This window comes from Sander vitreus, chromosome 2 (assembly GCF_031162955.1).
Source record: "Sander vitreus isolate 19-12246 chromosome 2, sanVit1, whole genome shotgun sequence".
NCBI lineage: Eukaryota > Metazoa > Chordata > Actinopteri > Perciformes > Percidae > Sander > Sander vitreus.
The window spans coordinates 9,255,300-9,271,271 of NC_135856.1; the positions used below are offsets into that span (position 1 = coordinate 9,255,300).

At 40.7% G+C, this 15,972-nt stretch overlaps 1 protein-coding gene across 1 annotated transcript in view; it reads right to left on the reverse strand.

Annotated features, from left to right (window-relative positions):
- The window catches only part of myo15ab (myosin XVAb), a 51,072-nt gene that overhangs the window by 13,247 nt on the left and 21,853 nt on the right, over nt 1-15,972 (reverse strand). Inside the window, exons 30-55 of the mRNA XM_078268327.1 lie at nt 15,050-15,134; nt 14,920-14,952; nt 14,714-14,795; nt 14,445-14,575; nt 14,063-14,158; nt 13,501-13,629; nt 13,275-13,381; nt 12,906-13,084; nt 12,143-12,215; nt 11,380-11,571; nt 10,575-10,648; nt 10,410-10,483; nt 6,663-6,771; nt 6,170-6,238; nt 6,019-6,083; nt 5,529-5,933; nt 4,320-4,401; nt 3,990-4,085; nt 3,748-3,808; nt 3,121-3,214; nt 2,922-3,039; nt 1,516-1,631; nt 1,359-1,418; nt 1,077-1,152; nt 854-969; nt 607-725 (exon numbers count right to left, since the gene is read on the reverse strand). Coding sequence (XP_078124453.1) covers nt 607-725; nt 854-969; nt 1,077-1,152; nt 1,359-1,418; nt 1,516-1,631; nt 2,922-3,039; nt 3,121-3,214; nt 3,748-3,808; nt 3,990-4,085; nt 4,320-4,401; nt 5,529-5,933; nt 6,019-6,083; nt 6,170-6,238; nt 6,663-6,771; nt 10,410-10,483; nt 10,575-10,648; nt 11,380-11,571; nt 12,143-12,215; nt 12,906-13,084; nt 13,275-13,381; nt 13,501-13,629; nt 14,063-14,158; nt 14,445-14,575; nt 14,714-14,795; nt 14,920-14,952; nt 15,050-15,134 — 2,841 coding nt within the window. The remainder of the gene's footprint in view (nt 1-606; nt 726-853; nt 970-1,076; nt 1,153-1,358; nt 1,419-1,515; nt 1,632-2,921; nt 3,040-3,120; nt 3,215-3,747; nt 3,809-3,989; nt 4,086-4,319; nt 4,402-5,528; nt 5,934-6,018; nt 6,084-6,169; nt 6,239-6,662; nt 6,772-10,409; nt 10,484-10,574; nt 10,649-11,379; nt 11,572-12,142; nt 12,216-12,905; nt 13,085-13,274; nt 13,382-13,500; nt 13,630-14,062; nt 14,159-14,444; nt 14,576-14,713; nt 14,796-14,919; nt 14,953-15,049; nt 15,135-15,972) is intronic.

The window sequence follows — 15,972 nt, forward strand, 5'->3', positions numbered from 1 at the left end:
TGCTTAGTGCTTTGGGGTCCTTCTGTAAGTAATTTTGTGGTACAATAGTTCTGGAGAAAGCTTCAAGCAGCAATACCACAGGCCAAGCAATTGGCCCGTTTCAAACAGGCATATTTCGAACGGGCACTGTACTAGTACTTCCTAATGCTAAATGTACTAAATTTCTAATATGATAAATTGTCATGAAAGCAAAGCCAGTGCTTCCTAAAATTAATGAAAATACATTATTTGTGTTTGATCCACATGCCTGAACAAAAACTGCTCCTTGAACAATAAATTGGCTGATATTAACTTCTCGCACATATAGCGGTACATGTATATGTCCGCTCAAGTCCTCTGATAAGCAACAAGATATTGCAAACTCTCAAATATGAGTATTACATAGAATAAAAAATCCAGCATTGGACAGGCTAGACACACAAATCAATCTTCTCCTAAAAAAAAGCGGAGGAAAGTTGGTAGACAGTTTGGTATATTTGTCTGTGAACTTACCTGATACCTGATTCTCAACTGTTAAACCCAAATACAGTATCTGGAACTCCAAACAAGATAAAAAGAAATGCTATTAAGAATTTGCAAACAAACACATAAAAAAACAGCACATACGTGTAGGGTCGTAGGACTCTGAAGTAGTCTGGAGCTGCAGCGCTGCTCTTTACTGTCTTCAACAGCTTTATACCGCTGTGGGACACTGACAACACCTGCACACCTGTTCCTACACTACCCTGCACACACACACACACACACACACACACACACACACACACACACACACACAGGTTCAATAAAAAATAAAAACAACACATTCAGTAATGCTAAATAATAAAACCTCTAAGCATTTAACCGCCCTCACCGATGCAGGGAACAGACGGGAGAAGTATATTTCCCAGGTTTCCCTGGCAGCCGTCACGATGGTTTTCTTCACATGCTCCTCCACCGGATCCATATTCTGTTCAACCCCGTGTTTAGCTGTCATTGACACAAAAAGACACATGAACTGGTGAATGTCAACGAAATGTCTTTGAAATAGAACATACGGCCTAAAGAAATATCTGCTGGAAGAAGAGACAGACTACCGAAGAGAGCCTTCATTTTCTGCCTTTCATCCCGGGTGATGCGAACACAAGCCTCCGACAGAGTGTCGTTCACTATCTGCAGGAGACGACAGAGGAGAGGAAAGGTGATGTTAGAAATAATTTAGTTAGATCTTTCTGTGATTTTTCTGTTGTCAGGTAAAAATATGGAGCACAATTGGTGACAGGTTAAAAAAAAAAAAAAAAAGGTGAATGGATTAACAAAAGCATCTGCTGATGCTACATCCATTCATCCTGCATTCACTAAACTATCTCTTCAGTCACCTGTTTGAAAATGAGTTCTAGCACCAGAGGATTGTTGAAGCTGTCTTTGGGATAAAAAACCTGTAAAAGCAATACCCAAATATTCACAATAAGAACAGAATACAAACATTTTGACAGCGGATCATGATGTTTGTGTTGCATTTGTGTATGTACACACCTCCTTCCTGAGGTACAGTCTCCAGGGAACATTGGTGTAGGTGTAGTGCTCTTCATTGGTTCTCTGATGAAGCTGTGTCTGGATGGTCTCAGTCTCTACCGGAAGCTCTCGAGAAACTGCACCAAATAGTTTGCGTTACATTTTAGTTTCACCTTTTATTCAATGTCCTTAATTTAACAAAACTGTATTAAGTGAGCATGTTAATGATCTGTTGCTGTCTTTGCTTTGGGACAGTTTGACTGCCTTTGCTCCACTGTTACTCCAGAGAATGGAATAGCATTTTATTGTCCTAATATTGTTGTTAGCTTGTTTACAGAAATCTAAATGCTTAAAGTTCTGACAAGACAGACAGATGTGTTTTTAGAATCGGCATATCAGTAGGGTAATATAGCGCCTCGCCGCCTGCTTGCTGTGTGTGTCAGTGTGTCTCTGTTTAACTGCATTTCTGTACTGACCTTGTCTGGGACATGCAACTTGTTAGCACCAGTGGTGATTTAGTGTGGGTAAGCAAATGACACTCAATAGTCAATATAGAGGCAGAATTTACACTGAATAATGTGAGATGTCCTCTGACAAAATGAAGTCTAGTGGGGTCATGTACATTTCAGAAGACCCTCTCAGAGAAATGGGGTTATAAGTCTCTATGTTTTTGTTTGTTTGGGGTTTTGTTCTCTCCTACATCTTGCACGGGAGTAGCTAATCATCAACGTTATAATAGTTTTGAATCTTTATTTATTGTTTTATTTTCTATAATAAACCTGCTAATCATGCGCAGGTGATTTGACAGATAAGTTCTTCCCCTCTACATGACGTAAGCTACTCAGCGAGCAGAGTTTTTGGTTCCAATAAAAACCCGCAGAGTGTTGGCTGTCCTTGGTTAATGGTAGACAACCCTTGAACTAGCAGGTGCTTAGGATTAGCTGCATTGGATCAGCATAAATTAAGCATATACAGAGGTACACAAATTTGGTTGTCAATATTTTTCATAATGATGATTTTGTAAAATAATGATGACTTTGTAAAAAAGGATTTTGTAAAAGCTTAGAGTTTTATGGTATAGATAAGTACGTAATAGTTAAAATTAGCTTAGCTTTTGCTTAAAGGTACCAGGTGGATTGTATGACCACTAGGGGCACTGTAGTGCAATAAACAGAATATAAAACATAAATCCTAGACAAGACTGCAAGCTGCCGATTTAAACTACGTAGGCTAGTTTTCTTACTTTCAAAAATGGCTTTGAAGATGTGCCTTGAGGTAGGAAATGCAATCATATGTGTTAGATCTTACAAATATCACACTCAGTTTTTGTAAAATCTAAACAAAACTAGAACGTGCCACAATATACCTTTAACTCTTCAAAGTGATGTTTCTTTGTCTGAGTATGTACTTTGAGTGACTGTATATACCTGGAGGAGGTATGGGGAGAGGACGACCAGGTGCTCTTGTCTTTATGCTCCTGGTGGGTTTAAATCCCGCCTCCTTCATTGGAGACGCAGATGGTGAGAGGGCAACAGGACCTTTGGGCTGGACAGACACAAAAACTTCCCCATGCATGACTGATTTCCAGCATTTTTGCTTTGTGTGTGTGTGTGTGTGTGTGTGTACCTGTGGAGCAGGAGGGTGGTCCATCTGCGGCTTTAGGATCTGTAAAGCTTCATCACGGGGGGTTTGCTTCTTCTTAAACTTCCCCTCTAGTCTCCTAAATACATCCACACAGTGTCAACATCACACATTACCGTTTTACACGATGTTTCAACTACAAATGTAATACTGTATAATTTGTGTTTGTGCTTATTGTGTGCAAATACAATCATTCTGGTGCAGTGTGCTCACAGAGCAATAACATAGCAGTCAGTAGTAGTTGGTGGTTTCTTGTGGTCTTCACGGTATGCACACTTAATGCTGTGACTGAAGATAGCATCAACTTGCTTGCTCGATTGTTATATTGACCTTTGCACATCCCATAGAATATATTTTTGCACATTCCTGCCTAGCTCCTTCATTTTTAACAGTTACAGTGTACATCATTTTATCCTATTCTATATTTATGTATTTGTCTATGCACCAAAACACAAAAGCTTCCACCAGCTACATATTCCTTATGTAGCTTACATAATGTATGTGTTCCTTATCCGTATGTGTAAATCCAACTTGGCAATAAACCAGATTCTGATTCTGATTCTGTTCACTCAACCCTTATCAGTCTCTGTGTGCATGTTTGTTAGAACTCACCTCTTGTCAGGCGGCAGCAGGTCTGCCGACGGAGGTGGGGAGTTGTACCTTTTGATGATTTCTTTCAAAATAATATAAACCATGTTAGAATTATGTAGATTAATCTTTATAATTTCTTTCAACAAATGTGTCTGTTTGAAATCGAGGAATGAACAACTTCATCGACTACAAGATCATCATTCATTCAGTCATGTTGTATAATCCTGTGACATCAACATTTTGCAGCTTTTAAATTCAGATACCTTTAATATCTTGGCTGGGGGCGACGAAATCTGTAGTCCGAGCCGAGTACTTCACCACCTCTCCAGCAGGGGGCGGAGGAGTCGTCACAACTGGGGCTAAAACAAACACAAACACACACACACACACACACACACACACACACACACACACGCACGCGCACACACACACACACACACACACACACAAATAAAAACTTCAGCCAATAAGGTGTTATACTCTTCTGTGTAAAGCTCTCCTAAATAAGAGTTTAAGTTAAAGGGACTGAAAGGACTTTCTCTCTGTTTCTTGCTTGCTCACTCTCTCATGTTTTCTCTCTCAGCCTCTCTTACCAAACTTCCTGACTGGTGTGTCCTTGTTTATGGGGATGCCTGGAGCCTTCCTCCGAGAGACGCTGTCCTTACCTGACTGAACCTGAAACAGCCACACAGAGAGGACAGAGAGTTTGCACTCAAGGCTTTGCAGGACATTACATTTGGACTCTTGAGATTTTGTTGCAGCCAGGTCAATGTCAGAGCAAAAAAGGGAAGAAAGAGGACATTATACTGGACTGTATGAATGCAGCACATTTTCTTTGTTATTGATAGTAGAAATGTGTAATCTGCAATTCTGCATGGTTATTTTTATTTTGTCATGTGCAAGGATCGTTGTGGTGTTTTCTTCTTCTTCTTCTGTGAAGTTTGGTGGACAAATCCATTTCATTTTGCACTGAACTGCACCCTAATGTTCAGTTTTGTCACAACTACAATCATTAAATTAAGCAATCAAACGGTTAAACAAAAAATAAAATGGGCCTGTGTAACTGTATCTGAGAAAATCTGGATTGTGCATCACAGCATGATATTATGATTCATGTGACTGAAAAATATTAAATTATTGCCCTGTATAAAAGCAATAATATCACAGAACTATATTAGTACAGGCTGCAGACACTGACCAACCTACTCAACTCAAACATAACAGAAAAGTTGCACCAGACTCAGAAATAGCTGCAAAAGCCACATCTGCATCACCCCTCACTACAGTTTGACTTCTGTCCAGAGATTTTTTTTCTCATCCAAATTTCAAACTTTACTTACTATTTAGTGATTTCACTGCTGCTGTTATGTGCTTTTGTTTGTATGTGTGTGTGTATATGTTGTTTGTATTTGTCATTTTGGTTTGTCTGGCAGTTTTTCTTTTTCTTTACTTGGCTTTCTTTGTCAAAAGAGATCTTGATCCCAATGAGACTACATGATTACAAAAAGGTTATACATATTTTCGTTTCACCTTTAAGTGCACTTGCTTTCCTTTTTTTCAACCAGCTTTTGCTCACCATCCCGACTACACAGTTCTTATTTTTACTGCAAACAAACAGCTCACTCTTTCCATAAAAGGAAACTGCATCTTGTTTTGTTCATTTCATTTTTCCTGAGTAAGCGTTGTTTTTTTGTTCTTGGAGTTAACACCAAATAAACCATCTTTCATGAATTAATAAGTACTGGAACATTATGTAATATGTCAGCTTGGACTGTTACCGCACATGTTTCAGAGTTACTGACCCGTGAAGCAGCGTTGGCTTTAGGCTGTGCTGGCTCCGTTTTGTTAGATTTAGTGGCGCTCGGCTGAGGGTTGTGGTGGGGGGCCTGAGGCTGGGTCTGGGGCTCTGCAGGAGGCTGAGTTTGAAGGTATGATGGAGTTTGTTCCAGTTGGGTAGGGGGAGGATAGGGATGCCTGGGCGGGGTGTCTGCTGCAGCGTAGGGAGTGGGAGTGAAGTTAGCGTAGGGGCTGGGCGGGATGTTAGCGTATGGACTCGGGGGTATGACAGCGTAGGGGCTGGCGAAGGCGTACGGGCTGGGAGGGTGGTGCGGCAGGGGACTCATAGGAGGACTTGTGATCGGGGAGGTGGGGGGGCTTGTCACTGGGCTGCCGACCATGGCCATGGCCTGCATGGTCATCTGCTGGGCCTAAGAAACAAGACGATGGCGCATTAAATCCAAAACAAGAACGCTGGAACAGATTAACAGATGCAGATCCAGACGGAGGGTTTACCATGATGATGGCCTGCTGGTTCATGATTGCCTGCTGCTGCTGGGCCAAAACAGCCTGCTGGGCATCTGGAGGAGAGAGGAGGAGAAACACAGTCAACAGGGATAAATAATAAATTTTTTTTCTCATAGTTCTCTTCACACTTGATACAAACCAGGTCTAACAGGTGTCACTGCCGCGACAAGAGGCGACATCACGCCTCCCACGGGAAGGACTCTCACAGCTGTGGACACACACACACACACACACACACACACACACACACATTTAAGATTTTAAGTATGTGTGTTTTATTACACTTGATAACGATTTATGGAGATATTGGGGTTCGTCAGTGTTTGAGTGCGAGTCTCTGTCCAAATTTTATTTGAATGCCAGAATGTATGTAGAAAGCCCTCAACAAGTCATACAATGGACCGGAGAAAGTAGTTCACAGCATGCACACTACATTCTGCTGACAGTCCCACAATACAATGTGTTGGATTTCATAGATGGAAAAACTAAAGTTGTGCGACAGTACAACTGTCAGTGACGACGTGATTTACTACATCAACTAAAGAGTTAACTACTGAGTGTTAATTAAACATGAAATAATGAATGAGTGAACAACGGAGTGATCTCGGACTGAGCCTGTGTTTTTGACTGACCCCCAGGTGGAGGTGGGGGGCCAGTTGACTGCTCTTCCTGTTGCCAACCCCCTCCAACTCCCCCAGCCCCCTTCATCCTGCTGGATAGTCCTGCAGCTGATTCTACTTCCTGTGAGGACAGACAGACAGACATACAGTACAACTTTACATCAGATTAGAAGATTAATGAAACGAAAACACAAGGGCAGTTAAAGAAATACCCAACCAAAAACCTATCTTTTGAGTATCAAATACTCAGGGCTTGTATCAAACCGATATATCAGTATATTAGCTGATATATGAATATCGGCGTAAGTGATGGCTGATTATCAACAAGAAATGCAGGACAAAAATGCCAAAGACCAGTGAAACTGTGATGCCGTTACATACTTCTTAACTATTACAAATCCTACTCAGTATATATCTTGCACGAGTTTAAAATATTGGCCGATCTATCATTAGCAGAAACTTTAAACTAAACTGTCAAATATAAATCAATATCACTGTCGACCTCAGTTGGGCTACAGTCCGTGACACAGACTATCAAAAGTATGCAAATGTCAGGTCATATTTGTAATCTTGTTTGCTTTGTCTTTGATCAGATAGTTCCTGATTTAAATCAAGATTGTGATTCTACTGTTTTGGAATCTGGCATCGTTTCTAAGTATTTCACAGAGCCCTACCTCTAACAGTATAGTTTACTTCTTCAGAGGGGAGAGCAGCTGTATTCAGCTTGGATTTACTGCAGTTATAATACAGTCGAATGACAAAAAAGTGTCAAAACCAAACCACTCCAGCAGCAGAATTTACTCCTCCACAGCAGATCTATGTGTTCAGTATGCTTCAAAGAACTGTCACTTCACTACCAAATCACTAAAAAATACTATATTCAGTGGAGGTTCAGGGCTACGAGGAGGCGATAACATATAATGGAAGTATTGCATTTAGAAATACTGAAATGTATTGACAGTACAGTGACTCTGTTTCATCATTGGACTCCATTGTAACTGGTGGAAATCCAAGCTTACTCAAGCTGCTGTTCTCCGTTATGGAGCAAATAGTCTATATCGACGATGTTGCTAGTTAGACTATCTGTCCAATCTGAGTTTTCTGTTGCACGACTAAAACAACCTTTGAACGTACACATGTTCCACCAAGACAAGTTCCTTCCTGAGGCTATTTTGCAGCGGCACTGTTGCTCCGTCTGGTGCTTAGCGCTGCCCAAGACAATTTTGATTGGTTTAAAGAAATGCCAATAAACCAGAGCACGTTTTTCTCCCATCCCAGAATGCTGTGTGGACTAGCCAGACCCTCCTCAGCAGCACCGTGGAGGAAGGTCTGGCAATGCGAGACTATGGAGCAAACTACATACCTTTCAGAGCTGCATTTCAAGCCAACAGGTTAAGTATTTGATACCAAAAGATAGATTTTGGGTGGAGTATTCCTTAAACTCGCTGATTTTGTGACTGTGGATATCAACAGGAGTGCTAGAGAGACAGACAGAGAGATATAAAACTACTTGTGCCATCAGGGCAACTTTAGACTATCAGATCAGAGGAATCCCCCTTTTATTTGTGCAGCTGTTCCATCAGAAATCAGCCACTGACCCATAAATCCACAGGAGTGTGTGTGTTTGTAGGCTATGTCTCATTAAATAGTAAGCCCTTCATTTGCCAGAGTGTCAGTTCCTCGTAAGCAGATCCTTGCCTTGCCTGGGTGGGAAATCACCGTGGCGATCTAGTCGCTGTGACAGTTACGGTAACTGGGTAACGTAATAGGTTGCTGGGCGGGAGAGGTCTGTAGAACACATCTGATACATGCTAATTCCTGTCAGCCACATCCGATAGCACAGCTAACATTCACCACGTCGCCGTCCCAGCTGAAACTGCTAGATCCAACATGGCCAGTATTCACTTGACCATTGCCCTCACTAAATACGTTTATTTATTTAACTCAATCAACAATCAGCAGATATTAGTGTAGTTTTCATAACGGGTGAAATATACCATTTGTGGCGGAGGTAATGCATCGTAAATTACCTGACTTAGCTGTTTAATTGCTGCCCAAACTGCCTACCTGCTATATATACAATGAGGAACCTACAGTATTAAAGAGAAACTGTCACATAGTTTATACTGGTTGTGTTTACGTGTGCAACTATGAAACGAGGCTTGGTCCGACCAGGCTGACCAGGATCACTTTCACTGCATATTCTATTGCATTCTATTACTCTGCCCGAAATATATATATTTGAAGAAACAGCTGCATACTATAACAAGTAGGGGTGTGCAAGTCACCCAACTCCCCGAGACGAGACAAGACACGAGATTGGGTTGACAAGATCGAGACGAGACGAGATTTTAACACTATTTTACAGAAAACTTCAATGAAGAAATAAGACAAATGAGAAATAAGATTTTTTTCTTATAAGAATAAGAAAAATTGTCCTTTATTCGATCCAAAGTCACAAAATGAAAACCGAGAACTGAAAGGTTTTACCACAAACTCAAATGACTGGCTTCTGTCCTGTATAACTAACAGTTACACTGTTACTTATTCCATATGTATGGAGAAGAGATAGTCTCTTCACTCAGAGAACCAAGGTTACAACATAACTAAGCGTTTTGTGGCAGTAGTTGAGACCGTTGAGACCAAATGTTTTCTACTTGAATTTGTCATTGTACAGTAGACAGTAGAGAAATAAAGCTTATTTTACTATTGTTTTACATTGATTACGTTCTAAAGCACAACTAAATTACCATCAAACACTCAACAGATGATTTTTGTAAAGACAGATGATTTTTTTCTCCTCCTCTGCATTTTATTAATTGCAGCACTAAACAAGGAAGTAGGCTACTCTAGTAGCTATCGATTTATGACCGAAGGGAGGATGAAGGGAGAATATTTCTATTTGTTTAATATCATTAAAAGTAAAGTTAGGTTTTGCTCTCCGCTTCCCGACTCATTTTAACAGAGAAAGAGAGTGGTCTGCGCAAGACAGCGCCACAGTGAACTGCACGCTGCGGACGCGTGTGTCTCAGGCAAGAGAGAGGGAGAGAGGGAGAGAGAGAGAGAGAGAGAGAGAGAGAGAGAGAGAGAGAGAGAGAGAGAGAGAGAGAGAGAGAGTCAACTTGGGAGAACAGGCGGGGGATTTCTATGCTAATTTCAAGGCTGCTGCTCTGCACTTGTGTAGTGATATCGCGAGACACTTTGTACCTCGACGAGAAATCTCGTCACGTTTAATCTCGCGTGGGGACGAGATCTCGTCACACCGCTAATAAGATTTTTTATTTTCCAAGCTAAAGGGGATTAGCCTGAAAAAAAGGACTCAGATCTGTAGAAAGCAGTTCACCTGTACCGTTCACATGTTATACATATATGAGACAAACTTTATCATGTAATTGTGACTGTTGTTTAGTATATGAATGACAAGAAGCTTGTTTTAATTTACTGTACTAATGTATTATTAGTATTTTTGCTTGTTTTTCATTTATACATGCATTTTTTTTCTTCTTTTAATTTGATATTTTTATCTATTTATTTATTTCTCCCCCACCTCTGTTAATGCCAAAAAAGTTTTACAAAAATATAAATGTATATGAAAAAATAAACGGGAATCCTCATTATAATGTGAGTTCACTCTATGCTAAAAAACAACAACAGAGCTGTACAGAGCTTTCCATGACCTGCACAGTAACCAAATGGTTGACAGGGGAATCACCTCTCCGATGGTCAAGAGTGTCAGTGTGAGTGAGTTATGTAACTTACTCCAGTTCCCTCAGACAGTACAGGGTCAAACAGGCTGTCGAGATAACGATCCATCCCTCTCTGAGGCTCCAAGTCTGTGAGAGGAGAAGAGAGCACTTCATCGTCCTGTAATCAAAATCAACCCAATGTGTGTCAGTTTTCACATGTTTATGCTTAAATGTGTACCATGTCCAACAGAGCCAGGTATGACTGAAGATATGCCATCATCTTTCATGTCAAACCCACCACCCAACAGGCTTCTGTGAAACAATAAGAAAAGAAAAAAAACATTACACCATCTTCATCGGTCCTTTAGCCTCTCAGTGGTGGAAGAAATACTATCTGCAAAATGTACTTAAAGTATCAAAAGTAAAAGCACATCCCCCTGCCCCTGTGACTGATACATAATCATATATAACTTTATTAGATTGTTAATATTAATGCATCAATGCATAATTAACATTTAACTCGTAGCTGGTTGAGATGGAGCTAATTGTAACTACTTTGTCAACTGTTAGGTAGTTTTGTGCAACTTAATGGGGTAGCAAAGAAGAAAAAACGTAATGCTACACAAATTTCTATTCATTTTTTGGAATAGTTTTTTTGGTGAAATATTGGATAATTTGACCTCTTTGGGCTTTAAACAGTTTAGAAAAGTGAAGATGCTGCTACCAACTCTCAGACATCTGAAACCTGTGACTTGGGGCTCCAAGTAGACAATGCATTTTTATAAAGGGGTTTTGTTTTGTATTTTATAAGATTATCATGTTTCTTAATGTAACATCTTCATCTGAAAAGTAACTAGTAACTACAGCTGTCAAATACATGCAGTGGAGTAAAAAGTACACTTTTCCCCTCTGAGGTAGTGGAGTAGAATTATAAAGTAGTATAAAATGGAAATACTAAAGTAAAGTAAAAATGTGCTTGCTGAAGTACCTCACAATTAACTATAGCTAATACTATATATGTATTGAGTAAATGTGTGTCTCACATGCTGGCATTGGGCCGCACTCTGGTTGGTTCCTGTGCAGAGATGATGAAGTAGCTGCTGTGTTTGGGGAAGTCAGCAGGAAGCTCCAGGTCCGACATCAAGTCCAGAACGTAGTCTGAGCCCTCTAGCTCCACCCACTGTGCGGGCTCCTTCAGCAGCACCGACCAGCCTTGACGACCCTCCACCACACCCCTACACACAAACACACACACACAAAAATACAATAATGCACACAAATATGATGAAATAGAGGATAGATATTTAGCCAAGATACTATTGATCAAAAGCAAAAATGCAATTACAAGACACTGGCACAAGACTGAACGCCCTATTATAAAACAATGGTTAGAAATTATAGAAGAAATTTACACTATGGAAAAATGACTTACCAGCTAAGAGTGAGAGAAAATGTTTTCATTCATAAATGGAAGAGTTGGATGATTTATGGCAGAAGAAATAGTTTATGACCTAACTGATTCAAGATACTGGATTTGTAAGTATTTGATGGTGTACACCTGTAGCCATGACTGTTTTGTTATTGTTTCCTTTATTACGACTGTTTCCGCTTCCTTTTATATCTATGACTTTAAGAGTCACGACTGGACAAAATATGTTTGGTTATATGCACAAAAACCAAATAAAGTTTAAAAAAAGTCTTGATATAACAGTTCCACTAAAACGTCTCCTTTAGTTTCCTATTTTCAACTTTTCTCCGTAATCCAATCCATGTGCGTAGTTCTTATGTTTTACAGTAAGATGATACCTGTGTTGTAAGATGTCTTTGGCTATTTCTTCTCCTGTTGTCCAGGAGTGCAGAGGACACAGGAGCGACACACCTGCAGGAGCAAAGACAACACTTTAGATAGACAAATAGCCTCTGACATACAACAGTTACTCAACAAAAAGTATAACTTTGAAATGTTGTGGGGTGCTTTCTTTTTCATCTTATAATGCATTAAGATACGTTTCATGTGGACTGTGAAAACAAAGTTGGTAGCACTCTCGCCAGTCTGCCTATGATGATTTACACTGACATCAGCATCCATAAACAGACAACAAAGCCAGGGAACTAGAGCGACTATCAGGTGTTCTAATCCTCAGTAGACTTGCCAAAAGGCCAGAGGACAGATTAGCTGGATGAGAGGAGGAAATGAGAGACAGATAACTCCTCCGTGCTGGATAGTGCACACACTGACTCAGCTCAGATAAAACAGGGAGTCAACATAAATGGGCTTCAAATTCACAATGTACATTACTTTAATATTGACACATATTGCTGATGTGTGCTTTTAATGTTATCTGCATATATAAGTGTTGTGCAGTGTTGCCTGTGATGATGATTTAGACCATTCATAACACAAATTTATTCGAGGAAAAGGCACTAAAAAAAGACAGATGCAGATGATGAGTAAACAGATCACATTGTGCTCTCATTTCAGTCCATCCACATTTTTGCAACTTGATCTGAAAATAAAATCCGTTAAATTCCCCTCTTGGCTACATGTGTAGTGTGTGTGTGTTCTTACCATCGAAACAGTGTATGTGCAGAACAGTGTGAGCTCTCTTGCGATTAGCGGTCCACTCTAGTAGACAGGGTGGGTATGTCCGGATATACTCTGGCCCGACATTCAACCACTGCAGAGCTTGAAGCAGACGGTGCTGACAGACACAGTCGTAGCCCTCCGGCCCATAGTCAGACACAAACCTACAACGACAACAACAACAACAGCAAGCACAGAGAGATGCAAACTGAAGTAAAAAAAGTACTGAAATCATGTACAAGAATCACAGGCATGCACAGAAAAGCAGGTAATAAATATAATGTGTAATTTTTGTGTAGCCATTTCCATGTACTATAAAGTAAACATATTTAACTGTTTAACTGTGTTTCTTACTTCAGCAAGTACTTGGCCAGCCTTTGAGAGGGCAGGAAGGCAGAGAGACAGGAGGACAAGAGGAGCCAACCACGCTCTGAATTCAAAATGTTAGGATTCCTCCAAACCTAATGGAGGAGAGGAGAAAGTAAGGAGATAATGTGCAACAACAGATAAATATTCTGTCTTATTTGGGCTTGTACTGTAATTTCTATCGCGCCGGCTAAGAAAACGAACTGAGCCTCACCTGATTGGCTACCTGAGCCAGGATCTCATCTCGCAGGCTGGGATTGGCAAGTCCTCTCTGGATAATGTAGTTCCCAAATAGATTCTCCTGAGCCCCATTCAAGTTTGGATCACCCATGAATCTTAGTATCTATCAAAAGCAAAGGCATTTACAATACATTCTGTAACCTTACAAGTCAAATTACACTAATAAAGGTTGTAAACCTTTCCTATAAATCCTTGGTTTTAGCTTTTCACATTATGCTTAGGCCTGCTTGAAATATATGATATGACATGATATATCTTACAGTTAGAATAGTCTGAATCCTTGATTTTGTATGTGTTTACATGTACAGTAAGCACACAAAAAACGTTTCATGCTGTACATTTCACATTAAGGCACTCCAAAATTATACTAGTAGTATAATTAACTGGTTTTAACTGAAACCAATCAAGGTGGTAAAGCTAAGCTTAAGCTACAGGTCATTTTCCTGGGTTTGATTTCATGACGTAAGGCTGATTAGCAGGGACTTGAAGGTCCTGCATACTGGAGTTTCCCAGCAGCATGTGAATGCAACATGTACCAGAACGAAAACGTTTAGAGCTCCTTGTGTTAGCTCCTCATCCATTCTAATCAGTGAACTCTCCAGCGGGGCTGTCAGCATCCCAAACAACGGTTCCTACAACACACACACACACACACACACACACACACACACACACACACACACACACACACACACACACACACACACACACACACACACACACAGTGCTTACAATAGATTATATACAGTGACTGTTTTTTTTAATGTAGTTACATGGATGAAGCACTGCAACAACATCGTCCTGGGTCCAATCAAGTTCACCAAGGTCAATTTATGTTTTATTCATGTGTTCACACAGTTTCATATGTAGATTTTCATGTGTAGATTTTCTGTCTGTGTCTTCATTTTGTGTGTTTACCCTAAATATGGCCCGGATGTAGTGTGTCATGAGGTAGTTGTTGATATCCAGGGGCAGAGTCAGCTGGGGGTCAACCTGAACCTTTGGAGCCTGGACCACCGCCAAGCAGTCACAGTGCAGCTCTTCACCACCTGCACACACACACACACACACACACACACACACACACAGGTGGGTACAACAATATTGTCGTATTTGTGTAGTGACACATGGCCTTGTGTGTGTGTGTGTGTGTGTGTGTGTGTGTGTGTGTGTGTGTGTGTGCACACCTGAGGCTGCATGTAGCAGAACTGCCAGATCAGCAGGAATAGGCAGCGTCGTTACATTTACCACTTCTCTGTTGATGCGATCCTACACACATTGCAAATACACACATGCACAAAGACTTTATATTACACACTGATTCAACATCTTCATCTTTTTGTGACTCTCGTCCCTCTCAGACACTTTCACTTGTTTTCACATGCTCACTCACCTCCTCTGCCTTCCTTGCAGGCTCCACCACTGTCTGACAGAAAGACAACAGTACCACACTTCACACATTTGTTCATTTTCTTTTATTCATTTTTAAAACACAAATACTGCAAATGACACAGTGCGCATACCCTCATGTAACGCTGACGGTTGACGATGAGCAGCACAGCAGAGCGGAGCCTGATGAGGTACTTCCTCCTCAGAGCAAACCTTTTTCTGTTCAGGAAAAGCATTGACAATGGAAGATGGATTATTCATACAGATAGAGAGTAGTGAAAAATAAATAAGAGAAAGACGTTGAAGGACTCAGCATGACATTTTATCATAATGTCTATCACTGCAATTAGAGCAGGTCTTGGTGAGGCAAGATTTGTGTTAATCACACTTGTAGTCAGTTATAGTCTCTGTGCATGATGTGTAATTTCCCTAAATTCATCAAAGCGTGACCAGCAATCTCTGAAGCATCATTACAGATTCAAAAGGTTTGACCTTGCGTTTATTGCCATTTTATCGTCCTCATTAAGCAAGTAATTTTTATACATTCCAATAAAATGCAAATTTGCATCATGTCTCCAGGTTTTGGCAGATTAACAGTGAGTGAGAAATGTATCACCTTTGATAGATGAGCATGTTCTGATTCTACTGACCCTGTCTCCTCACATGAAGGACAAAAGAAGCAGGTTGTCTGTGATAAGCTTTGACCTATTTGGCTCTCTGAAACCAAACACTAAACCCTAAATTGCCAAGCTCAAGACTGAAACTCCAGACTCAAGCAGGACAGGGTGTTACCATTAAAGAAAGCTAAACCTGCTCCATCACCATCTGGTACGCTGCTGGCACTGCTAAGGACAAGGGCAGAGTGCAGCGTATCATCCGCTCTGCTGAGAAGGTGATTGGCTGCAATCTGCCGTCTCTCCAGGACTTCTACGCCTCCAGGAAGGTGAGGCGGGCAGGAAAGATTGTAGCCGATCCCTCTCACCTTGGACATAAACTATTCAAACCTCTCCCCTCACCAACTGACAATGACTCTTAAACCCCCTCCCCCATAATAAGT